Source organism: Vespa velutina, chromosome 2 (assembly GCF_912470025.1).
Source record: "Vespa velutina chromosome 2, iVesVel2.1, whole genome shotgun sequence".
Taxonomy (NCBI): domain Eukaryota; kingdom Metazoa; phylum Arthropoda; class Insecta; order Hymenoptera; family Vespidae; genus Vespa; species Vespa velutina.
In genome coordinates this window covers 4057601-4083913 of record NC_062189.1, presented here as the reverse complement: position 1 = coordinate 4083913, position 26313 = coordinate 4057601, and the positions used below count along the sequence as shown (strand labels likewise).

Sequence of the window (26313 nt, the reverse complement as noted above, 5' to 3'; positions counted from 1 at the left end):
TTTGTACAGTTATTAATGCCTTGGGCCACTTCATTTTCACCGTACGCACACCGTCGTACGTAACATCGCTACCTGCCGTCAGTCCGGATGCTGCGATTCGTTCCTGTATATGCAAATTTGAAGGATCGAGAGAGAAAGAAAGAGAAAGAAAGAGAGAGAGAAAGAGAGAGAGAGAAAGAGAGAGGGAGAGAAATAGAGAGAGTATAAGCTAGAAAGAGAAAAAGGTCTTTCGTTAGACATCTGCTTGTGACGAACAATCGTCGGAAAAATAATAACTGTTTTTACAGCCAGAGAATATGTAGCCGTAGCAAAAGCGATTCTTTAGATTCAAAATTGACGAGACATGATCCTCCTTGGTACAGAACGCTTTAATATTACAATTGTATCCATAACTTCATATAAAATTCCATTAAACGTATCGTTTGATCGTATTTGTTATGACTTTTTCAATATATTTTATCTCCGTTAAAGGAATAATAAAATAAAATCTCAATCTTGAATACTCAAACTCATTATCATGTTATATCACGCTGAAAATAATTCGTTCTAAACGTAAATCGTTATGGTGTGTAATTAAGAGCGTAATTTCTTGGAATATCTACTTAAAATACTATCAAAGAATGCAATTAGGCCCTCAAGATACTTAATTTAAATTTATAGAAGCAATTTAATCACTATTGACGATTATTGGTACGAAAAGGTCTGCTTTATCACACGTATAAATCGCTTCGAAGCGACTTAATGTTTCCTCCGAAATACGTGAGCTATTTCTAAACGTTAAAATTAAAAGTACACTAACTGAGAGCCACTGAAAAGGGTGGAACAGGGATCTACTACGTCACCCTTAAATCGTCGGTAACGTAGAGCGCTGTGTTAACAATATACTCTAGTGAATTACAGAGTGCAATTCGGTCGAAAGCATGTATAGCCATCTAACCATTAACGGCTGCAACATTTTCTCCTATGCGGTTGATAATTTTCTGTAGAGGAACTCTAAAGGGGGCTATTATATATATTTTAATGAAATATATTATCATTTTTTTTTTTTTTTTTTTTTTTTTTTTTTTATATAAAATGTGAAACATTTTATATAATTATATATAATTATATAATTACATATAAAAAATAACCTATATTTTTATTAGATAAACAATTTATTTATTTGAATAAATGTGAAATCGAAACAAAAAATATTTTCAAGTCTATTTCTTAATTAATGTAATATGATTTATATAAATAATTAAATCGTTTTTTGCTTCTAAAAATCATATGAAATAATATAATTTAAAGAAAGGCATTTAATGAACAAATTTAAGAATAATTGTCAAAGAATTAACTCAAACCAATTCATAAGTCGAGTCAACAATATTCTTCTCTTATCATTCAAATTAACGAAACACGAATATTATTATTATATATATATTTTCTTTTGGTTTATTAAAAATAATTATAAGTATATTTTATTAAAGACATTTGACGTAATATTTTAATATCCTCGCAAAAATATTTTTAGAGAAAAGAAATTTATGCATCTTTTAAACGCTGGCGATCTTGTAAATTACTAAAGACTCAATCAGGAATAATATGGCTCGTAATAAAGTGCATCAAGCCTTTCAAAGTTCTTCGAGAATGTCCTGTTCGAACGAACAAACTTCCCCTAAAGAAGATCGATCTTCCAAGACGGCGCACTAATTGCGATCCCTTCAACTTTCCCTTCCATTGCTCTTTCTCTCTCTCTCTGTCTCTTACTCTCTCTCTCTCTCTCTCTCTCTCTCTCTCTCTCTCTCTCTCTCTCTCTCTCTCTCTCTCTCTCTCTCTCTCTCTCTCTCTCTCTCTCTCTCTCTCTTTCTGCCTCTCTTGTTCGGACGAAACGTAAGCCGCGGATTACCTTACACGTTAATTATGCCGTAATTAACTCTCGTCGTTGTCACCGAACGAAGGGAAGCTGTAGAAAGTCGACGAAGCGATTTTGTACCGTTTACCATGAAAATCCTTCGTAACTTCCTATCGCCATCGACATAGAATAAAACTTGACAATGGTGCCTATCGACTATCGTAAAAAAGAAATAATAAAATGAAAACGAACTCGACGTCATTAAAACTTTTTTTTAAAACCATTTGCAACGGCCATCTCGATAATATAGTTGACAATGCGCGAAAAAAAAGGAGACTAACAACGTAAAATCGTCAAATTTCAAATGGTTCAAACTTACCATTAGAAATGTCCAATATTTTTAAATTATTTCTACATTTACATATATCATATATTCGTGATATAGTTTTATATTATCAAATAAATTTGTTAAATTTGTAAATAAAAGGATATTGAAATTATTTAAATATACATTAGAATATTTCATGGGAATAATTTTAATATTTAAATTAATATATTAAACGAAATTCATTATGAAATTATTAGGCTCAATTTCTTGATAGACTTTGTATTCATTAAAAATATAATACATTGAGAATATCAAATTATTATTATTATTATTATCACATCTAATAATCAATTATTATCTAAACGATCAAAATATCACTTGTGCCAATGATTTATATATTCGATAGCCCGATGCAGCGAATCAAATTACCTGTCACTACGGAAAAGGGAGCATCGTGCCAGGTAACAGATCGTGCTTCCACGCAACAGGTATCGATACCCTCTATTACTTTCACACCATCGATTTTATGCTTAATATAATCGATCTCAATTCTGTTCCTCGCATAACAGGTACCGAGCACGCGTTCAGGTCAAATTCGAGCAGGTAGGAATCGATTACTATTCGGTATTGAATACAACCCTTTAAGAAAATGTGACTTTGTCACGAGCCACTTAAATTAAAATCAAAGGAACGTTTCAAAATCGTCGCTAAGTTTTAATTAAGATATCTATATTTATTGGTATAAAAGATTAAATTTAAAAAATGAAACACTTCGATTTTTCCTATATCCCACTTTTTATCCTAATTTATATCCAATTGAAAAAGTAAATTAATACAAGTATATATATATATATATATTAATTAGATATCTTCGATAAATATAATAATATAAGAAAAATCTCTAAAGAAAAATAAAAGATTCGTAAAGAAATATGGCAGACGCCATTGCGCAAAAGGGAGGCTCGAATTGTATCGCTAGAGGAGAGCCCACCCTCTAATCCCCCACTCTAACCACCCCTGCTCAATGTGCGCCAAGTTATACGGTGTAAGCTCCATTGCTCGACGGCCAAAAAACGATGCTTTATATTCGCAATAATTCACTGAATATTGCATATCATATGAACTAAGCGCACGTAGGGAACAATAAAAAAATATATATATATATATAAACATACGTATATACTTAATTATAAATCCACAAATCTCAGAGTAATAAAATTTATTAATATAAAATAGAAAATTAATTTGTTCGTTAAATTTTAATATTTGTTAGAAGTATAAATAGAAAATATATGAAGAATATCGAAACATAATTGGGAGAAAAATCGGAACAATACAATTAACGAATAAAATATCTATTGATATTCGTTGGAATAATCAAAAGCAATTTAATAAAAAGAAATAAATAAATAAATAAAAAATAAAAAGAATTGACAATTACCATTTACGATAATATATAAGAGCTCACGTGGGAGCCGCAATCATCGTGATTTCTTGGCGTTGATACCACACCGTCCAATTAAAAACATTTGAAAATTTCCCGAGGCAGCTTCCCAGGGATTTCCTCGGGAATAAGCAGAGAACGAAGGAGAAATCGCTCGGGCGCAATAAGTCAAATCTTGTTTGCGAGTCGGTACCTAGTTAAGAACGACTGGCCGGGTCTTCCCTGAGAGGGGTTGATGAGGAAAGCTCGAAGATGGAGGCTGTGGCGGAACGAAGAGGGCGGCTGGCTGGCTGGCTAGCCGACCGACCGACCGACCAGCCGTCCGGGAGGGATTCGAGCACGAGCCTGGAGGAGTTCCAGAGAAGGAAGGAGGGAGTGAGCACCTTCCTCATCGACCGTATAATTAAACCGGGCGCTGATTAAAAAAGTTACCACGGCCGTAAGATCATTACAGGGACCTCCATTCACCCACCCTCACCCGTGGCTTCCCATCCTTCCTTTCCTTTCCTTTCCGCCTTCCTGCGTTTTCAGAACCCCTTAAGGGTGCAAATTCTTTCCGCGTACTACTCTTACAAGCAAGATTGTGAATTTTAGGCATATGAGTTACTTGATATGTCGTTTTAAAAAAATAATTTTTACGTCGGTTAATTCCGTTGAAATCATTGTCAACACGTCAAATGATACATATCAATTCTATACGATTAATTTCTCATGAATTTTTATATTTAATATCTCTTTAAATAGGAACAAACGATATGTATTATGTTATAGGTGAAAAATGTTTCATGTTTAACAATGATTTTCGTCTCTTCGTATCGAAATTATCGCAGATAAGAAAAAAAGAGAACACGTGTCTTTTATTATCATATCATGTTCTATCAACTTGTAAGATTTCATCAAAATCAAAAACAACAATTTTAAAGATATTCTCTGTGAACATACCTTTCCTTTGAGAGAGTAAGGAAAAGAATACTTAATCCTTTTCTTCAAAGCAATATTATTGAACGTATTACGTAATCTTTATTTGACCCTCTTGTATCTTCTGAAAACGCGTCGATGAAATGAGACTCGCGGAAACTTTGTGACCTTTACGAAAAAGAAATGATGACATCGGAATAAAGAAAGATACTTCGGTGACAAAGCGAATCCGACGTTTCTGTAGAAAAGAGATTGTTATGTACAAAGAGATAATTCAGACTCAGCGAAATGTTTCAAATATATCGTAGAATTAATAGACCACACTAAATCAATCCATCTTCTTATTGCGACGAATGAACAAAGACTGATTCAACGTTACAGAAGATCTAATTAAATTAATATAAGAAAATAAATAACAAGATCGCATCAATGACAGCGTAAACTATCTTTAATTGTAGAAAAATCAAAACATACTTGTATACAAATCTCCGATAACATTGAAAGTCGCTGTTCCGTATCGTAAACATTATTCAAAATCCAATTTCTTCTTCATTAAACGAAATAGTTTACATAGAGTATTAGAAAGAAGTCTCGTTCGACATCTTAGCAAATCCTCTTTTCGAATGGGGTCTCGGAGTTCTTGGACAGCCGATTATGCCGATCTTATTCCGATGGTAGAAACTTTCTTAAAATTCAATGTAAGCTCCGTGAGTATCTCTGAAAGATCCGGTCGACAACCCCCGTCGAACGAGCAGCCCCTTCAGCCGATGGCGACGGTGCCTGGTTTCCTGGTTACCATGGCGATTCTTTTGCTTGACAGGTGGCTCCAAACCCCACCCCACCCACCTCCACCTCCACCTCCACTTCCTCCTCCTCCTTCTTCTCCTCCGTCACGCTGTACTACCCCTCTAGACTCGTTCGTTCTGCCTGCCACGACTACGACGAACCAATCGCGCACAGCGAAAAAATATTCAATCACGCGTCAAGAACTGGAGGGTGGTAGTGGTGGTGGTAGTGGTGGCGTCGGTTCCGACGGTGGTAGTTGCCGAGGAGAATCAACTCTGTTCTCTCTCTCCCTCTCTCTTTTTCTCTTTTTCTCTCTCTCTTTCTCTCTCTCTCTCTTTCTCTCTCTCTCTATCTATCTATCTATCTATCTATCTATCTATCTTTCTCTTTCCCGCTTGCTTGCTCGCTTGCTCACCCCACTCTCTGTTCACGGACGAGAAACGAAGGTCGATGGCGGTAGTATGGTGATCGAACCACCCCCCGTCCGATGCGGCGGAGGAACACCAAACCCCTACCCCGATCAAAGTACGATGGAATAATAAAATGCCTCGGATTACATATTCAAAATCAATGGCTCCGTACCTTCTACATACAAAGGGGTGGGTGGGGTTTACCTCCTCCACCATCAACTTTACGAAGGGAGCAGGCAAGCGGAATATGGTCGCACGTACTCTAAGGTCCGACATTTTAAGCAACCACACCCTCTTTCGCTAAGTTCACCCCCTCCTCTTATTTTACACATTTTTATTACAATTCTTGAAATATTCGTATCTGATTTCCAATGCGTCTTAATGGATACATTTTTATATTGATAATTAAGTAATTATTAATTATGTGATAAAGCTTTACGCTGAATCAATTTGAAAAAAAAAATAAGAAAAAGAAAAGAACAAAAAAAAATAATAATAATAATGATTATAATAATACATCGTTCGATCGTACGAATTGAGTTGAAAAGATTTTAATTGTATCTTTACTTAATTAATAGTAATTACGCACAAACGAGAGAAGTCGGCAACTTTATAAAAGTTGACGGAGTGGAAACCCGTCCAGACCATTACGAGAACTGAATTACGTGCGATAATTTCACAGACAATCGAAGAGGAAACGGACGAGAGAATGCTGCGCGAGGATTAATCAGTGACTAATTGATCCTCCTGAGATTAAGGTCAACCTTTCAAGGCGATGCGTTGAGAAAAATCTGTCGTTAATGGAATTAAATCAAAATGATGAAAAATGATTAAATTTCCCAAAATTATAATCTTCGAAATGAATTTCAACTTATACATATTTGTTCGCTCTACCAACTGTTATAATATTATATTTACTCGATATTAGATATCATTATAACATTTCTTTTTTCGTCTATCTTTCACTATACTATCACAAAAATTTATAATCAAATACTACATGTATAATAATCTAAAAACATGCAATTCCACAATCGTATTTTCAATTGTCACTCTGAAAAAGCTTAACATTTTGAAAACAAGTCAATCCGGCTACACTATCATCTCTCCTTTTAATTTTTAATGACACTTTCGATTTCAATTAGTTTTTATGATTTTTCGATCTAAACATTGTAACATCATTCGTGATTCTGTCACATCGATCACGATCAATATTTTTCCCGTATCGTCACTTCGAACGGAAATTTCTCGGAAAAAACATTATATCAAATTTAACGTGACAAACAGAAATCATTCGGACACATCGCGAAAGAATTTTTATTCGGAAATAGTAACAGCGTGGATATTTGATGGCCGGCCGTTTCGAAACTGGCCTCTTGCATTTTGCATGAACGAAGGACGGGTTCTAGTGCCAAGGGCCACCCTTTTGCCGGCCACGTAGTGGGGTGAGCCACGGATCTGGTCAGGTTTCGCTTAACCCCTTGTGACTCGTCTTTGAATCGTACGACGTACGTTGCTTAAATATTATCGGTAATTCGAGAAATCGATTTTACAAAATAATTTTCATATAGTGCACCATACTTGAAGATATAAATAATAGGAGATGATGATGATGTCAACGAAAAAACGAAGATCAATTATATTAAATCAATAGAAATAATGACGATTATTATGAGTCTTTCATTTTCACGTATAATTGTTACGTTTGTATTAATTGATTTTTTTCTATACACAATAATTACACTCACTTCATTTTTATGATTTTTAAAATCAATAAGTTTTTTGAAGTTTATCTTAGCTATCTGATATTACGAGTAATTTATCGTTACAATGTAATATTAAATATATAGAATCATAATCATGATTGTAAAATGTTTTTCATCAATCCGTCTGATTCTATTCAATCATAAGTATATTAAATTTAATTGAGCCAATTTCTTGTTATAATATATAAAAATTTTTTAAACATTCACACAGAAAAGATCACCGACTATATGATATTTAAAATAAAATAATTTTATTATATTATTGAATGAATTGTCGTGACGTGTGCCTGGAAACATATTTGTCGATATCTTAGAAAGACAATAAAAATCGTTCGGCCTTTTAATTAGGTAACAGAAAAATCTCAACGTTCGATGTCGCGGACATTCGATCTTACGACTTTCCTAACGATTGAATTAGAAATCGTTAGGAAAGCATCGTTGGACCGCGAGAAACGATAGACAAAAGCAACAGTGCTTTTTTTGCTCGGCCAGCTGCGAAACGAAAAGCAAAGGGGGACATTACTTAATAAACGTGCGCATCCGGGGTGCGGTCCGGTCGGTATTGTTTCAGAATCGGTAAATGGGCGTCTGCAGGCGGATGCGTGCGGCCAAAGGGTTAAGGATTAAGGGTTGAGAATCGTAGCTCGGACCCACAATGGACACCTGGACGGGTCCACGGGAGTTCTTGCTAAAAAAAAAAAAAAAAAAGAAAAAAAAAGTAAAAAAGAAAAAGAAAATCTTTTTCGTTTGCTTCTGGACATCTGCCGTCCATTGGCGTTGCATCATTCCAGCAATGAATCAAGGAATCTTATACGATCATTAGATAATTGGTTGTTAAAAAAAGAAAAAAAAAAAAAAAACAGAAAAAAGAAATGTCACATTTATCATCTTAATCGATCCATGGGAATATTGTCGGAGAAGCATTTGAGAAAAGTAAAAAATTTCAAAAGAGACATCTTGCATGGAATATGATCTTTAAGTCTATACAATAAAAAATCTTTTATCTACTCCTCTATATATCCTTCGTAAAGGATCCTTTCTAATCCAAATATCACAATGTCATCTACCGGTTAAAAAAGAGCGGTCCGTCGAAATGACAAAAATCTAACGCTATGATAATTCGTTATGAGAAATGAAAGTATGAGAACGCAAAGCCGTAGAACGAGTCACTCGAAGACTCGTTTTTTTTTCGCCTGATTCAGGACCACTCGGAGAGACCCTTGTGTCTCGGCGAAAACAATAAGTTGCATAATAAGCGGGCCGAATAAAGAGGAACCTGTTTCTCGGTCGATGGGGAAGAAGAGAAAGAAGAGTGAGAAAGGATAGGGAATGAAAGGTACCAAAGAAAATGTGGGGTAAAGAGACTCGGCCGAAAAGAAGGAGGCGAAGAGTCTCGGTATATTAACGCGTTACACCGTCTCATTGGAATTATGATCTTTGGTACTCTCTCTTTCTCTCTTTCTATTTCTTTCTTTCTCGAGTAAAGATGTCGATGAGGAAGGACAAAACGACACATTAATAACGTATGCACCGTGCAGCTGGCAGCAACGTTTTGTTCTTCTTCGCGCTACAGGTTCTTGAATTTCACACACGTCGTGCCATAGCTCTACGACTCTACGGGGTTGTACGGTACTCTTCTCTCTCTTTCTCTCTGTCTGCCCTTCCGAAGGAACCCCCTATTGTTTTACCTCGCGAGACCAGTTTTTGTTTCATTCTGTCTCTCTCTCTCTCTCTCTCTCTCTCTCTCTCTCTCTCTCACTCTTTTTCTTTCTCATTCTCGTTTGCTCGCTTTCTGCACAGCTTATTATGTACGCTAACATACCGTTCGTGCACGCGATTGTTCGCACGGACAAACTTCGAATCTCCTCGCCCGTTCCTAACACGAAACGCGCGAGAAAGGGTTTACGAATGGAGCCGGTGAAATGCCAAGAAAGGATCGATAGAAAAAAAGCGAAACAATGAAAGGGTTAAAGTTGATACAATTGAGAAACGCGAGAAACGCAGTACCGATGTGCACACGTGACTTATTTTTATAACCATACCCCTATACGCAACGAGGGGTAACGACAGTCTTATCGTTTTGTGAGCCGATCTAACGGCAACGTGACAAGCAAACGAAATTATAACAAAAAAGAGAGAGAGAAAGAGAGAGAGAGATAAAAAATTCTTCAATAGAACTGTAGAGTACTTATACCTATGTATATAAGTAAATGCGATTATGTTTATATCTCGAGATCGAATAAATTATTATCCATGGAAAGAAAGTTAAAAGAACAATAACAACGCCGATACCGATTTTTCTATCGAACGCGTAAAAGAACAATTTCATCCCTCTTCCCGATTTCCAAGTAAATTTCCATTCGAAGCGGTACGTCTTCGATAATAATCCGTCGTTACCGGAGGGTAGACACGTCCGACGGATCGGTCCGCGGGCATAAATTGAAATGCTAAAAGCGGAATTGGGTAGGAATTAGGAAAAACGCCGCGAAATGGAACGGTGATTACGCGATGGTAGGAGAACGAAAGGAGGAAGAAAAAGGGAGAGAATGAGAGAGGAAAAGAGAGAAAGACTGCAAAGGGCGGACGGAGGGTTGGCCCGTTGGTGAAGTCGAAGGAATTCTTTCCGTCGTTCTTAAAGGGTCAGAAAAGGAAGGCAATGGCGGACATGATGGCCAGCCAAGGCCGCCGGCAGTGACGGCAACAGAGGGGATGGCAACCGATGAGAGGGGTTATGCGAAGGGAAACCAGGAGAAAAAGAGAAAAAGAGGGAGAGGGAGAGAGAGAGAGAGAGAGAGAGAGAGAGAAAGTTCGCGATGGTGGAGGGTGTTCCGAGTGGCGCGTAAATAACTTCCATCTTCGAGGGTCCAACCACCCCCGGTATGCAACCAGGCACCAGGGGGACGGACCTCGAACGTAAAGACGGGAGTGAGGGCAAAGGGGACAGAGAAAGAGAAAGCAAAAGAAAGCTTCTTCTCTCTTCGAAGATGAGCGAAGCGAGCGCGGCTTCGGAACGAACAGTGGAAGGGAAAGAGGAATTAGAGACTCGGCGGTGCTGCCGGAGGAGCCAGATGTAAAATATTCTTAATGAGCAAAGACTTTCAAGTATTGACTCAACATGGCGGCCGTCCTTTCAAGTCGGCTTGTTAAGCATTATTCCGCACCTCTCTCTCTCTCTCTCTCTCTCTCTCTCTCTCTCTCTCTTTATCTTTCTCTCTCTTTTTTTCTCCATGTACACCTCGGCCTCCCGCCTGCGTTTTTTTCTTTGTGCGGTCCATCCTCTTTTTCTTCCCTCTTTTCGTTTTATTCCTCCTTTCCTTGTCTTTCTCTAATAAATCGTGTTCCCTCGTTCCTCACTATATCCTACACACTCGAATCTTCTCTTGACTTTCACGATTCCCCCAAGTAAAAAGAACGACCTCCTCTCTTTCTTTGTAAAGAGGCGAGAGACACGAATGGAGGACGTTACGAGAAAGAACGAGATATCTATGCAAGGACTTTGTCTGTAATTCTACAAATAAAAATTATGTCTATGATAGGTCAGGCACTAAAAAAAAAAAAAAAAAAAAAAAAAAAAGAAAAAAAAAGAAAGAAAGGAAAAGAAAATAAAAAATAAATAAATAAATAAAAAAACATAAAAAATAAAATCTTACTTTTCTTCATTGAATGTACGGATGAACGAATATAAAGCGAAGTAGATTCTTCGTCAGTGCATTCACAGAAGGACAAGAAAATTTGACCTCGGAAGGATAATGATGAAGCTGTCATTTCAAAGATTATTCTCAATGAATTATAAATTACCTGGAATTTTTCTTAAAGGACGGTGATAAAATTTTTTGGAGAATCGTCCGCATAACTTTTACCAAAGAAATTTTATCTTGATAATTGAGACGGACATCGAAAAAATTTTTCAATGGTGCTTGAACGATCCTAAAAGAAGAATTTAATGCGTTATAAAGTGCCGTAATACTTCGTGATCTCGATAATGTATATCTTTTAAAATACAAATTTCTGACTTAACCTACGATGTCTTGAAAGAGAACAAAAAAAAAAGAGAAAAGAAAGAAAGAAAGAAAAAAAAAAAAAAGAATTCCATGAAAGATGACGGCCTTGATAGAACCTCAGTATATTTGTAGTCGAAGATTCGAAATTCTTTGAAACCACTCTAGGCTACTTTAGAAGGTTGAAGACTATTAAGCCTTTCGCAGAGAAACGCTACCTTCGTACGAATGGATCGTCCGGTGGATTATTTAAAGGAGACATCCAGGGGCCAGGGGCACGAAGCCTGAGGCTTGTTAAAACTTGGCTCTCGCTTTGAACCCTTGTAGAGGCGTACGACGTCCTCGCGAGGGACTGAAATAAGGGTTAAAAATGTATAAGATAAGATAGAGAACGATGGAAGCAGAGAAAGAAAGAAAGACAGAAAGAAAGAAAGAAAGAAAGAAAGAAAGAAAGAAAGACAGACAGAGAAAGGAAAAGCAGGGTTACAAGAGAGGAGGGTGGATGGCAACCAAGGGAGGTGGATAGGAAAGAACGGGAGAAAGAGAGAGACAGAGAAAAGTTTCATTATTGATCAAAGAAACTGAGTGTCGGTACCCACCCCAAAAGCTCGTTCTATTCAACTCGCCTTCGGCTTCCCATTAAAAATACCGGCGTCATTCCTTTTTTGCTATGTAGGCACTGTAGCTCTCCTTCCGATACCTCCTCTCGCCTCACTATCCGATTTTCTTTTTCACCTTTTTATTTTCTACCTCCTTCGTATTCTCTTCATCATCTCGAACCTTTGCCACTATCGCGGTTTAGAACGTTCTCGAAAATAAAAATCCACATTTCCTTCAAATATTATATCGATTCATTCATTATTAATTTCATTTATCGTTAATCGATAATTCATTGAATTATTAACTCGAAATCAAATTTTTTCCATTTATTTACGAAGAAAAGAAAAGAAAAGAAAAACCTATGTGAAATCGATCACTTCTTTTTTTTCTTTTTTTGTTCTTATCGATAATATATACGTGTCTACTGGTACGTACGTATCTAAAAAAGGAAATTATGTGATTTGAATAATTAATAAATTTTTTAATAAATACAAGATACTTTTAAAAATGATCTTTTCAAAACGATAAATATATCGAAGTAATCTCGAAATATATCTATCTATAGTAATAGTAACTTCCAATAGCCACATTAGTTGGTACTCGTGCAATACGTGCTATTATGCGTACGCAGCTGTTAAATATTAATTTATTTGTAAAAATCTACAAATTTTTGTCATGACAAACGAAGATATTGTATGGGAAGAGTTATCAAAGATATCTGCAGATCCTCCTGAAGCAAGAGACAAATGTATACAATGCAAGTATGTCATTTTGTAAATTCTTAGGTTATGTTTGTGACTCGATTGTATTTTTTTTTTTTATATATATTATATTCATAATTAAATTATCATATTAGGTTAGGTTATATATATATATATATATATATATATATATATATATATATATATATATATATATGTTTTTACATTGAAGTATTTTAACCAATATTATTGAAAAAATTCTGTAGCTATAAAAGAGATCATTAAAAAATTCAGTTTTATTAATCATTATATTTTTTTCCTATAGAAGACCGGTAGCAGTATGTTGGTGTCCTGGACTTCCAAAACAACGATTACGTCCTGAATCTAGGATTATCATTTTACAGCATCCAGCAGAAGTAAAACGTTGTTTACGTACAGCTCCTATGCTAGCACTTGGTTTAGAAGATGGAAAGTGTATGACTTTTAGGTAGGATAATAATTGTAAAGTAAAGAAACACAAATTGAAATTGATATTTCAATTTATAGAGGGAAAAAATTTCCGTTGCCTAAACACGAAGGTTTAGCAGAAATTTTAAATGACAAAGATACAATTTTATTGTATCCATCACCCGGTGCTATGGCTCTGAATAAATTGGATCCAGTAGGTACAAATGGACAAAGACCATATAATTTAGTATTATTGGATGGTACTTGGCCACAGGCAAAGGTATAATATTACCTAACATTATATGTGCATAAAAATGTTAGAACAAATGTGCAAAATAAAATTTACGCTATAGGCCATATATCATGCAAGTCCAGCATTATATTTACTTCGAGCCTATAAACTAGTAGGAGTACCAGCAAGCGAGTATGTCATTCGAACACAACCAACCGAAGGGTGCTTATCCACTCTTGAAACAGGTGCATTGGCACTTTCAATTTTAGAAGGAAATCAACAGTTAAGAAATATTATGCTTGGGCCTTTACATTACCTCTGCAGGTAATTAATGTTTTTTTTTTTTTTTTTTTTTTTTTTCATCAATCTCTGTATTTTTGTATATTATATATTATACTTTACTATAATATATTGCAGTATAATTATAAAATAAAATGCATTTTAGATTTCAACTTGAAAATGGGGCAGTAACACATCAGAGTAAAGAGTTTTTAATCAAGCAGAAGACTTACCCTAAACTTATAGGCAGACGATTAGCTAAACAATTGCGAATGTTACCGGAGGAATCCTAGCAGAGTAATGCATAAAATAAATTATTAAAATAAGTTTTTACAACGAATGAGTATAAAAATAGTATAAAGTAACATTTATTTTTTTTTATTTAATATTTTCAGTTAAGATAATCACCATTAATGTTAATCATTCTTATTTTCTTTTCTTGTATTTATCTTAAATTGAAACTCCACAGTTCCATGTTGTGGTACAAAAACAAAGGACCACGACAATATGTCTGTACATGAAACATTCTTAATGTTTCGAAAGATATGTACACCTTGCCTAGTAAATCTGTCCCATGATATTCTTTTACCAGGTACTATTTCTTGAGTGGGGCCACAAGATACACTTATCTCAGAATCTAATTGCCAATCCACCCACAATGCAACTCCATTGCATAAGCCACTCCTAAATATAAAAAAAATTAATTTAGAAAAAATTCATCAAAAATAATATCTTAAATATACATATATTAACAAAAGTCTTACTGCAAAATAGGAACGTCATCCGATATTTGAATACGTTTTTGATCATGAACATTTGTAGATAGGTCAAATGTTTTAACAGTGAAAGGCAATGTCAAAGCTCGAGCTGGATATTCCCAAAGAGGTTGTGCATCTACAGGACTATCACTTTTGTCACTGGATTCCTATGAAATTTTATAAAAATTAATAAGACATTTTGAACTTTTATAACAGAGTGCCTTACCTGAACAAGCTTATCAAAACTAGATAAATCAAAACCTTCACACACACCAAGAGGTGCTCGGATTTTATGTAGATCTTTAAATTCAACAGCAACAGCTTTTATTGTAGCTGCTATAGGTAATTTTTGAACTTGTGATGAATATTGTGAAGCAAGATACCAAAAACGAAGATTTTCCCATGGTACAATAGAACTGATGAAATATGGCTCACCAAAAATTAAATCTATCATACTAGCTGGTGGCAACTTATCCGTACTTATAATTTCTATTTTGTCTTCAAGGTTATTTGTCTTTATAAACATTTCAATAGTTTTTTGAGACAAAAAATTTGTTTCTAATATATATACTTTTTTTGCACCTAGTTGTGCAGCAGCTAAGCCTAAGAAACATCCATCTGAGAAACAAAGACAAGTAGTATTTGGTTTAACCTTCTTAGACAATGCTTCTATATATTTGTTATTCCGTTCTTTGTCATTTAATTGACCTATACGTGTTCTGGAGTAAGCAATGTGTGTACAGCAACTACATATTGGTCTATCATAATTCGGTATATCTATTCTAAAAATTAAACAGAGTTAAAACGTTAGAAGTATAATAAGAAGTAAAATAATGGATAATATAGAAAGTATGTATAACAAGATGGAAAAAAAATTGCAATAAAAAAAAAAATAAACCTTACATTGGACCATTTTTTATATCAAACCAAAAAGAATATTCGTCATGATAACCAACAAGGCTAACATTGTTATTAACACTTATTTGTACTTCTGATGGAAGATAATAAATAGTTTGCATCCAATGATCTCTCCATGGTATTACATCTGCTAATTCATTAAAATTTACATTATTATGTGGCAACTTTTTAATCTCAGGATGTTCCCATACAGGTGCGCAGCTTAACAAAACCTATGAAATATCTATTAGCAAGAATCTTATTTATAATATAATTATTTTAAATAATATATATTATTATAATTACTACCTTCTTTTCTGTATCCATATTTAAATCCCACCACAAGAAGATTGCATGAGCGGTACCACTGTCAATTGGTGAAACGTCTAAACACATCCTATCATTATATTTCAAAGGTGTATTTCCAGACCAGTCAAATCTAAAATACAAATTATATAAATATTTTATATAAACACAAATGCAGACAAATATATATTTTTACCTAAACATAGGCTGTGGTGGTAATAATGGTTTGAATTCGTCACGAGGAAGACGTGACAATTGAATATCGTGTACAGCTGCAGCCCCAGAACATGATTTTATACATAATGGAGCATTTATAAGAATTTTTTGTGTCTCAGTATCACTGATCGATTCTATTCTATTCCATGCACAAACGGACTTGCTTTCAACAACTTGTGCCCACATAGTACCACTATTTGGTATTACTATACTATCTTTCTAGAAGAAAATTATTTGTAAATATATGTAAGTAAATGAAATATTTATTAATTTAAAAAAAAAAAAACAATTGTTAATAGTACTTCAAGTAATGTTTCATGAGCATGATGAAAGGTGGATAATGCTCCTTCTCCAATAAGTTCGGTATCGAATACTTCTGTCACCAAAATATTTGCTCTTTTTGGCATATCACCATTTTTACCCACTGTCATTTCCGTGGAACGTTTATGTATTAATTTTATTTTATCAGCAAAGCCATTTTCTTTTATAATCGTTACAGCACACATAGCCATTGGACTGAATGCCTAAAAATTAGAAAAAAATTAAACATCATAGATATTTTACAATATTTCAAGAATAATAATTTCTTATTTAAACATATAATATATAATAAAATACCTCGCATGCTGTTATACTATCTGCTCCACATTTTGCTGCCATCATAGACAACAAACCTGTACCAGTACCTATATCAAGTACATTAGCTTCTTGTCCAGCATCATGTTTGTTTTTAATGGCAGCCTCAAGAGCAATATAATACTTTTGATTCTATATCAACAAAAAAAGAAATTATTTTTTTTTTTTTTTTATCATCTTATATCAAATTTTAATATTTATATTTGGAATACCAACTCTTTCATGATCGTGCAACATATCAGCAAATGCCGATCTTGCCACTTCTTGATGATAATCATAATCTTGATCTTTCTCTTCCCAAGTTGCAGTACCCGTAATGGGATTTAAACATTGAGTAAATATACTCATATTACGAATAGTTATACAGCGTATAGATAATGATCTAAACATATAATCTTCGAACTACTATTAACTTATATGATCACTATTATTAATTAAATAAATAAAAATTTGTTTGATTGTTGAACAAAAGTTTGAACAGGCAAATAAAAACAATTTAACAAATGTGAATTATGTATTAAATTATAATTCTATGAGGAATTGTAATTAATTATTTAATATCAGAACTAAAAAAAAAAAAAAATATTTTAAAAAAAATCCTCAGTCTATTCGATATACTATTTTATTTAAAAAAAAAAAAAATTATATCAAGAAGAATAATATTTAAATTATACAAATTTATACTATGTTTGGAACATAAAGATATGCTTGTTTGAAAGTATAAAAGAAATTCTAAATAGCTGATATAAATAATTCATAATATTATAAAAAATTTAAAGTTTGTATACATCGTAAAAATATAAACAGTTCTTGATAAAATCATAACCACAACGACTCACACGAGGTTTTCACTCATTTCGTCCACAAAAGACTAAAACTGACTAGAAGAGAAATTGAACGAGGTGTCGTGTTTGTGAACTAAAAACAAGTCTAACCATCAGTTGTTAAGGAAGTTCTCTGTTACATTTATAGTCATTTAAAAAAGTAGAACGATATTTTATCGGCACGGTATTTATTTCAACATTTAACTGACAACAATATATATATGTACAATTTTACGTATATCCAATATTAACGTGTAAGTTATGTGTTTATATATATATATATATATACACACACACACGTATGTTCATACATATGTGCTCATATATATATATATATATATATTCTTCTATTTATTTATTATATATATATATATAATAATTATATATATATATATATATAATTAATATATATATATATATTTATTATATTTATCATAATGATAACTACCATCCGCTTTAATAATATATCCTATTAATTATTGCACAAGCTACGTCTTATATTAATCGTATCTCGTATAATATATCAATAATAAAATTTCAATCACACGATATCAATTATGATATAAATGCTTCGTAGCACAATAAACTAATTTACAGTCACTTTATTTCGTGCTTAATTTCATCCTTAATTTCACGCTTAATTTCACGCTTAATTGAAATTTTACAGATACATGGATTACAGTAGAATGTGTTTTCTTCAAAATAATAATCGAGAACGTATACATTTAAGATAAGAAATTAAACATATTTTAATTCGTAAAATTTTTTTTTATCATATTCATTCGTAAAACATGATATGATTTCATATACGTAATCTCATTTTTATTTATCGATCTTTCCATAACATATTTTCCTATTGTTAATGATATGAGAAATTAAAACGATATGAGACGTTTTATTGTCCGTAATATTTGTACGTTTAGTGCAAATATATGATTGATATTGTATTCTCTAATCTAACAAATACATAAATAGTATGAAGAAAAAATTCGATATAAATACATATATCATGATTAGAATTTCAGGGACATGAATCTTTTCTTTTTAAAGATGTTCATGCGTCGATATATTGTCGATAAAATTCTTATAGCCAATATCAATAACTATTTACATTATATCAATCAGAATAAACTCAATATAAATATATATGTATATACGTAAATTGCTATACCATTCAAGGCAACGGAATTATTGTCAAAGCAATCAACAGATTCTTATGGATCTCTTAACAAGTATATGTTAATAACTATACGTATGTATATATAGAATTATTGTTATTAATTTTTATTTAATCGTCCTTATATTATAGTTTAGCACCTTAGTAATAAAGCAAACATGAGCTATTTTAGAATACATTGTATGAAGGAAAACACAATCATAATAAATGTAAATTTTCTATTAATTATATATATATATATATATATATATATATATATATATATTTCGTGTTATAACAAACTCTATTAATTTTGTTCTATTATCTGAAAAAGATTGCACGTGCATTGATTAACTAATTGTTTTACTCAATAGCCTATAGCATATAGCTTTCTCTTTTGTTTCTTAATATAATAATTAAAAAAACATGCTAAAATAATTAATCTCAATGAGTTTTTTCTCTATCTTGATTAATAAAAAAAAAAAAAAAAAAAAAAAAAAGGAAAAGAAAAAAAAAGAAATCGTTGCTATATGTTTCTTTTTCGCTCTATATAATCTCAATTGGAACAGTCTTTATATTTTTAACATTTCTAATATTGAATATTGTATTAAAAATAACATGCAACATACGTAACGAAACTACGGTCAAAATTATTTTGACGTTAATGTCACGTTATGTTTATGTATTGTCGTCACATTTTCATCGATTATAATTCGATTGAATTTTGTTATTGTCATTATAAATCCCTCGAAACGAGGCATTTACATAATTTTGTATTGTCCTTAAGCCTTAAAATTACGACTGACGAATTACGTTAAAATAATGAATAAATTTTATCATAAGTACATAGAGCAGATTTATATGTATCATCACGATATGCCAGTTGTTTCCATTTTCATTTCTATCACTATTGATATACTTTCAACGCGATAAAGCTACCAATTCTGCCGATCAATTCTTTCTGCCATCCAGACTTAATATTAATGAAACTTTTCCTTATCTTTTATTATAAACGATAAGTTTATTATATCGTGTTTTTATTATAAACTCAGAGTAAGCACGTATCGCGATCATTGAAGAACGTAGATAATTCTAACCATCGTTTCAAAAGTAAACGACAGTAATTTGTACCTTTTGATTTTCCTCTCCTTATAATATGAGAACATGTAAATTTTTTTATCTGATATACGAATAATAAAACTTACTTCACACATTTAACAAGATTAATATTTCCTTAATATGAGAACGTTAAATAGTATCGTTAAAACTTTATATAAAAATTTACTAGAAATAGTCGGGACAGGCAGAATAAAGAATCGGCTAAGTAGCGTTTTTTAAAATTTTATGAAAACAAAAAGAAAAAACGAAGAAATAAAACTTGGGAGACGTCCCATTTCTGACTTATTGAATGGACGGCTCCTATTCTAATCTTAAATCTCACATTAATTGCAATTGCTAAACAATAAAAGTGCAATCGCTGATATTATTGATAAGATGTATTCTTATTGTCGATATGCCACAAATTTCCGGGGTTTACCTTTTTTAATATATTTAAATATATAATGGATTCTCTAAAAACGACAGATCAGTACATACTAATATGTTTATGTTTTTTCCCACTAGCATCTGTATTTTCGATTAATTTCGAACGTTCTTTTTTCGAAATACGATGCTTTTAAAAAATATAAAGCAACTTTAGTATATGAAAGTATTGACGTTTGTCAGACAGAAACACATGAAAATATTATAGTATTTAACAAGTTTTTATCGATAATTTAGAATATAGAATACTGTGTCATTAATAGACATTGTTTGATACAAGCAATAATAAATATGAGTATGAGAGAGTAAAATATTAAAAAAAAAAAACTTATAAATTGCATCGCATTTCGAATATAATACGTTATTTTCCTAATATGTAAATAGAAAGTTACACGTCGAAGACAATGCTAAGCGTAATAGCAATACATTCGACGTACGAAAAATACAGTCGCGATATTTTCTCATGAAATTCAAATTTTCATTCATTTATCTGTATATGTTTACGAATACAGCAAAACGACGATTTGTATCCATTTTTAGCTTCTAGTAATATTAGTACTGTATATTTCCTTACCTAATATCTAATATGTTTGTAAACTTCCAAAACTTTGAACAGATTTCAGTATTTCTCTTGACTAATATTGACACATGATGTTGTTTAAAATCACGAAAAACAGTAACAATATAATAATGTCCTCATAAATCCTCATCAATTTTCATATATCGGATAAATGTTATATCTCACGTAATCCAAGAATTCATATTATTTTCAGATTAATTGACTCGATGAATCCTATAATTAAACACGATTAATAATGAAAATAAATCAATAAAGACTCTGATATCATTGAATCAATCAAACGTAAATACTGATTATGTCAATTATTTCTTTAAAAGAAACATCTGTTTCTCGAGTTAAAAAGCAATTAAACGAATATCAATATAGAATAAATAAGACCATTCCTAGGAGAGATCCTCGTCATCATCGCTAGGACCACCTGTTGGACAACATAGTCCTTCTGTACCATCGGTTCTTATGCAGAATAATAAAGTTTCAGCAGCAGTAACTTCATGGGGTACGATTCCATGAAATTCTTTCAAATCTGCTGCTGGGAACCAGGCTTTTTCATTGTCATCAATTATGAGAATACCAAAACATCTATAATATACAAGTCGAATAAACAATCAATCAAATTTTAGAAGATAATTAATTGAGATACATCGTAGATATTAAATATTACCTGCAAATAGCAACTGCAGGTATCCAAAGAACGGATGCAAGAATAAGAATACCAATAAGGATGAGTGCCCATATTGGCCATTCGTGTTTTTCCGTTGTACCTAAACTTGATACCCATGCTGGATAACCACTCCCTTCCATAATAATTTCGACGAATGAAGCAATCAAGATACTTAACATCGCCAAAGGACTGAGATATTTCCAACAAATCAACCAATAAAGTCCAGGACGATTACCCGTCATTAACTCTATGTCATCGGCAAATCTAAGCGCAATGAATTATCTTTATTATCCTTATTATAATATAACAATCGATTTGTAATAACTGATTAATATAGGTACCTTTTTAATCCATACACATAAGATACTCCAATGCATTCGAAGAATGCGATGATCAATAAAGGAAAGTTTCCACTGAAATTGTCAAAAAGTACGAAGACATAGCTGCCAGCACCATGAGCGAAAGCCATTGAAATTATACAACACACCAAACAAATTGCACCTGATAAAGATTGAAAAATGTTAAATCGCTTCAAAATATTATTTCATTAATAATGATATCTTACGCTGATCGTACGTCATTTTTAACAATACAACGAACCTGTTAAGATTTCTTTTCGTAAATTGGGAAAAAGCTTCAAATCAACAATACTCGTAACGACGCCTTCTAATGTACCAAATTGAGAATCGATACCCAAGGTAAATAACATTAAGAAAAATAAAATCGACCAAAATTGGGCACCAGGGAATTGATTAATGGCTTCTGTGAAGATGATAAATGCTAAACCAGTACCTGATGCTGACTGTATAAAGAAATATAACGTATAGATACGTGACAGGACAGAATATAATATTTGAAATAAATAAATATAATACTCACATTATCTAATTCCTTTTCCAGATCGCATACCGGCAATTTTGGCATAATTAAATTGTCCAAAGAACCATTTCCGGTAGTAACATTAAGTAACGTATTTGCATCGGGTATGACATCGGGTATTTTGTCTTCGGTACCGAAAATATTAATTAACAATGTATTTCGTTCTGTCAAACATTCCTCGTAAACCATAGTCGCTTTAAATCCTGTTATTACAATAGGAAAACGTATATTGTACAAACGTACATTTGTGATACGTTTATCGATCATTCATATAAACTTCATTTAATTATTACCTATAATCGAGAAAACAACAATTCCGGCGAACATAGATGTGAAGCAATTCGTAAAGCTAACCATGATCGCGTCACGATAACAATTATTATTTACTGGATTATAGGAAGAAAAGGCTATCAAACCTCCAAATGCCAAGCCAAGAGAAAAGAATATTTGAGTACCAGCTTCCAACCATACTACTGGATCTGTAAGTGTCCACCACTGACAAAAATGGATAAAAATTTCATTATCATTTTCTAACATGTCGATATTATCAAAAGTTATAGTATATTTTAATGTACCTTTGGTGTAAAAAGATGCCGTAATCCATCTGACATTCCCGGTAAAGTGACGCCTCGGAAGAAGAAAATAATTAACACGATATATGGAAAAGTAGCGGTCACGTAAACGACCTGTTAAACACAACAAACAGATAAGTAAAACGAGTTTACTTGATAATATATATAAACGAATTATATATATATATATATATATATATATATATATATATATATATACATATTGTATAAAGTGAATCAATAGATTTTAATCGAATACCTTGCCTGACGATGCGATTCCCTTGATCATACACATATAAACCAAAATCCAAGCAATAACTAGAGCCAGTGCAATCTTCCAATTAAATACTTCCGGAGTATTAATATCTTTAGAGATCATCAGAGTCGTCCGATACCAAAAATATTGAGTTGGGCTACTTTGCTATAGATTGACATATATTAGGATCTAATTTTCTCATTCCTATAAAAATTATACCCACAGACTTCATAGAAATCTGTGATTTCTTCGATAGATACGCGTGATACTTACCAAACATTCTAGTTCCGGTGCATAAGATCCATTTTGAAAATATCTATTCGGACATTCGGCCCATGGTAATTGTGATTGAAAACTCTTTAAAAAGAAATGATTTTGTTTGATTTAAAAACGCAAACAAAATGCGAAATAACATCGTGACTTACCTGGACAAAATAGAAGAGGCACCAAGCGATAATAGTATTGTAATAAAGGGCCACGTTAAAAGATACGACAGCACTGCTAACACCTATACCACCCATGTATGGCGAAACCTTAATAAAAAACTCGTATAAGTCAACTTATGTCAAATAAATAATATTACCAAATGAATAGAATTTCTTTTGACACCTGTTGAATGTTCGAGTAAATATTATATTATATTTTAAAATCACCTGATTCCAAACACCGATGGCTCCTTTTCTTAATCTTTGGCCGATAGCCAATTCAAGGTAAAATATAGGAATACCCTCGATCGCCAGCATAACAAAATAGGGTATCAGAAATGCTCCTATAAATAAATAAATCGGTTAAAATATTTATTATATTCATTGAACATATATATATATATATATATATATATATATATATATATATACATGATGTTAAATACTACCACGTTTCTCTAATAAATATTCATATAAAATATATGCCTCTCGATATGACCTAGATCATAGCTAATTGAAACACTTGTCCTCGTTGTATAAAATTTTCTTCGAGAAAAGAGATATAAATATAAATGTTCTATCTGTATATTTCCTATTAAAATCGATACAATATAATGATAATATGAAATTATTCGATGAACGTACCTCCACCATTTTTTTGTGCCAAATAAGGAAATCTCCATACATTTCCAAGGCCAACGGCATAACCGACAGTAGCCAAAAGAAACGTGAGCTTGCTATCCCAATTTTCACGTTCATCCTCGCCAGCTTCTGGTCGAAAAATTCCTTTACCTTCGTTACTCCCTAATTTACTACTTTCACCTTCGTTCATCGGTTTACTCTATAATTAATGGATCGAATAGCGAGTATGTATAATGTAAAAGAATTAACATATATATGTTTAGTATGCATAAAATATTAATTAATATGCGTTAAATATATATTTAAATGCGATAAAATATTCGTAAATTAGATAAAGGAAATTTATGTACCTTTTTATTTGGACTGGAATCATCAAAGGCTGCGTTCGTAGCTCCGTAATTGACACTGGTAATATTTTTACGATTGTCCACGACTAATCTACCCCTCATCTCTTTCATTTCCAATTTATCGACGCTCTTTTGTGGCTTTAAATCTCGGGAACTTTGACGACGGACTAAATGCGCCGTGTTTGCCATTTTTTATTCTCTTCAGTCTTCTTTGATTTCTTTCGATATATCCTATTATCCCTTTAGAGTTATTGTTTATTATGAGGATCAATCGGATATTCCATGTATATCTATGTACTCCATCCTATCATGAAAAGATTAATTAAAATATTTTGATTGATCAAAATAATGTATATGATTTTTTATTTAATTTTTGTGAAAAAAAAAAATGTATATGATATTATGCTTTACTTTTTTTTTTTCTTACTTCTTTTTTATGCTAGAATTTTATTTCAATTTATAAAAATGCACAAATTCTTGCGAGAAATTATTAATGGACTAATCAAATTCAATAATTCTATTTGCTAAATTTTATTCGATTCTAAAATTATAGAAATATTATTAATTATATCAATGTGTGAAATATACGAAGCTATTTTTTGAATTTCATTCTTGTCAAGCGACGCAAACATGAAAGATTAATAAGATATCCCCTAAAGCATTATATACATATATATATATATATATATATATATATATATATATATATATATACATACATACATACATACATATATATATATATATATGTATTATTACAAAGCGAAGAAAACACATATATCACATATATATATATATATATGTTACGTCTTACTAATGAAAATTACTGACAGGTTCTTTTGTGTAGATACTATCAAAGAAAAGTTATCACATTTTTCGTTAAAAAAATACGAAATAATACTGTACGATTAAATTTTTGTTTTATTTAATTTTGAACTTTCTACATTTATGTATATATATATATATATATATATATATATATATATATATATATATATTATATATTATATATAATAAATCACGATAAGGCGTAAAAATAAATCAAAGAATGACAATAAAATTTGTATTAACAGAAACGTTTAGAAACATTATTTAATTTTCAACATACCATATGTTGACACTCGTATGGAGAAGAGCGAACTTTTAACTTAAAAGTTGAAATATATCAAATAAATGCTTATCAAATAATCAGAATATGGATCGTAGAACTATTGCTCTTTGCGCGAACATATGTTTATGTGACATTTTTGAAAGAAATAAAATTTTCGGTAAACCGCTCGCAATTTCCGAGGCGCCAATCCTTTACAGGTGATACAAGTTTTAGTATCGGTACACCGCTGACGTCACTAATGTAAGAAGCAATCAGTAAATTGTTTCACATTTACATTTACTATGTTTCATTGATTTTAATCCTTTTTAACCGGTCTGTCTACGACTCTATAAATTTTTCATTCGATAAAATCATGCCTTTGTTCTATTGAAAAGTGTTCTCACTATAATACATTGCTTTAAAATATTTAACGAAGGAATATACTCTCATGTTGCGAAAACAAATGATCAATGTAAAAAAAAAAATGGATCAATCGGTATTCCGACGAAAAGTATCGTCGCAAGCTCACCACTGACCTGTTAGGGTGAAACGAAGAAAAGCGCGAGGGTCTCCTTCCAGTACAAGGAGAAGTTGGCTACTGTGGCACCCTCTACCACGATGGTAACTTTTGAAATTACGATATACACCGGAATCAATAGCAGGCGCCGGCGCCCCGACGCTTCCGAAAGACATTTCGATCAAAAATATGTCTAATTCATATCCGTAAGCTGATTGGTCGATCATTAGAGAACGTGACACCCTTTCATTGAGCTTATCGACAAA

General features: G+C 32.4%; 3 protein-coding genes and 1 long non-coding RNA gene across 12 annotated transcripts; 1 reads left to right on the top strand and 3 right to left on the bottom strand.

The window, feature by feature from the left end:
• Positions 1-5399: 5399 nt before the first annotated feature.
• LOC124957897 lies at positions 5400-12933 on the bottom strand. Of its 3 annotated transcripts, XR_007103769.1 has the most exons (5): positions 12084-12933; positions 11703-11836; positions 11137-11413; positions 10648-10994; positions 5400-9240 (listed from the first exon to the last, which is right to left on the bottom strand). It is a non-coding gene; the product is annotated as an uncharacterized LOC124957897 (long non-coding RNA). The 3 variants fall into 3 exon arrangements; XR_007103767.1 differs by having other exon boundaries at positions 5400-10994; XR_007103768.1 differs by having other exon boundaries at positions 5400-10994; positions 11285-11413.
• LOC124957896 (tRNA-uridine aminocarboxypropyltransferase 2) lies at positions 12653-15403 on the top strand. Of its 4 annotated transcripts, XR_007103765.1 has the most exons (7): positions 12653-12845; positions 13111-13272; positions 13332-13512; positions 13586-13788; positions 13910-14628; positions 14718-15006; positions 15088-15403. XR_007103765.1 is itself a non-coding variant. In XM_047515394.1 (5 exons), the coding sequence occupies exons 1-5, from the start codon at positions 12760-12762 to the stop codon at positions 14034-14036; spliced, it is 759 nt and encodes a 252-aa protein (XP_047371350.1). In that variant the 5' UTR covers positions 12653-12759; the 3' UTR covers positions 14037-15403. The 4 variants fall into 4 exon arrangements, 1 of the variants encoding a protein (XP_047371350.1); XR_007103764.1 differs by having other exon boundaries at positions 13910-15006; XR_007103766.1 differs by having other exon boundaries at positions 12678-12841; positions 13910-15006.
• LOC124957895 (protein arginine N-methyltransferase 7) lies at positions 13009-17423 on the bottom strand. Of its 3 annotated transcripts, XM_047515392.1 has the most exons (11): positions 17345-17387; positions 16773-16951; positions 16539-16688; positions 16223-16444; positions 15901-16139; positions 15708-15837; positions 15405-15631; positions 14728-15283; positions 14508-14668; positions 14152-14427; positions 13009-14032 (listed from the first exon to the last, which is right to left on the bottom strand). In XM_047515392.1, exons 2-10 carry the CDS (start codon positions 16944-16946, stop codon positions 14160-14162), a joined length of 2127 nt encoding a protein of 708 aa, XP_047371348.1. In that variant the 5' UTR covers positions 16947-16951; positions 17345-17387; the 3' UTR covers positions 13009-14032; positions 14152-14159. The 3 variants fall into 3 exon arrangements, with proteins under 3 accessions (XP_047371348.1, XP_047371347.1, XP_047371346.1); XM_047515391.1 differs by having other exon boundaries at positions 16773-17423; XM_047515390.1 differs by lacking the exons at positions 13009-14032; positions 17345-17387 and having other exon boundaries at positions 14106-14427; positions 16773-16938.
• Positions 17424-17827: 404 nt separating this feature from the next.
• Positions 17828-26126, bottom strand: LOC124957893 (sodium-dependent neutral amino acid transporter B(0)AT3). Of its 2 annotated transcripts, XM_047515389.1 has the most exons (15): positions 26067-26126; positions 24444-24744; positions 24097-24292; positions 23680-23795; positions 23452-23559; positions 23300-23383; positions 23030-23191; positions 22774-22884; positions 22492-22693; positions 22199-22401; positions 21920-22121; positions 21661-21820; positions 21320-21583; positions 21042-21237; positions 17828-20871 (listed from the first exon to the last, which is right to left on the bottom strand). In XM_047515389.1, exons 2-14 carry the CDS (start codon positions 24627-24629, stop codon positions 21042-21044), a joined length of 2190 nt encoding a protein of 729 aa, XP_047371345.1. In that variant the 5' UTR covers positions 24630-24744; positions 26067-26126; the 3' UTR covers positions 17828-20871. The 2 variants fall into 2 exon arrangements, with proteins under 2 accessions (XP_047371345.1, XP_047371344.1); XM_047515388.1 differs by lacking the exon at positions 26067-26126 and adding an exon at positions 25549-26047 and having other exon boundaries at positions 17828-21237.
• Between the last annotated feature and the right edge of the window lie 187 nt (positions 26127-26313).

Excerpts from the sequence above, each read along its gene's own strand:
- LOC124957896 (XM_047515394.1), top strand. The coding sequence starts at position 12,760 with ATGACAAACGAAGATATTGTATGGGAAGAGTTATCAAAGATATCTGCA. Across the intron at positions 12,846-13,110 it reads GACAAATGTATACAATGCAA|AAGACCGGTAGCAGTATGTT; the intron begins GTATGTCATTTT and ends TTTTTCCTATAG. Across the intron at positions 13,273-13,331 it reads GGAAAGTGTATGACTTTTAG|AGGGAAAAAATTTCCGTTGC; the intron begins GTAGGATAATAA and ends TTCAATTTATAG.
- LOC124957895 (XM_047515391.1), bottom strand. The coding sequence starts at position 16,946 with ATGTTTAGATCATTATCTATACGCTGTATAACTATTCGTAATATGAGT. Across the intron at positions 16,140-16,222 it reads CTCATGAAACATTACTTGAA|AAAGATAGTATAGTAATACC; the intron begins GTACTATTAACA and ends ATTTTCTTCTAG. Across the intron at positions 14,669-14,727 it reads GTTTTGATAAGCTTGTTCAG|GAATCCAGTGACAAAAGTGA; the intron begins GTAAGGCACTCT and ends AAAATTTCATAG.
- LOC124957893 (XM_047515389.1), bottom strand. The coding sequence starts at position 24,629 with ATGGCAAACACGGCGCATTTAGTCCGTCGTCAAAGTTCCCGAGATTTA. Across the intron at positions 22,885-23,029 it reads GAATCGCATCGTCAGGCAAG|GTCGTTTACGTGACCGCTAC; the intron begins GTATTCGATTAA and ends TGTGTTTAACAG. Across the intron at positions 21,584-21,660 it reads TATGTGTATGGATTAAAAAG|ATTTGCCGATGACATAGAGT; the intron begins GTACCTATATTA and ends CATTGCGCTTAG.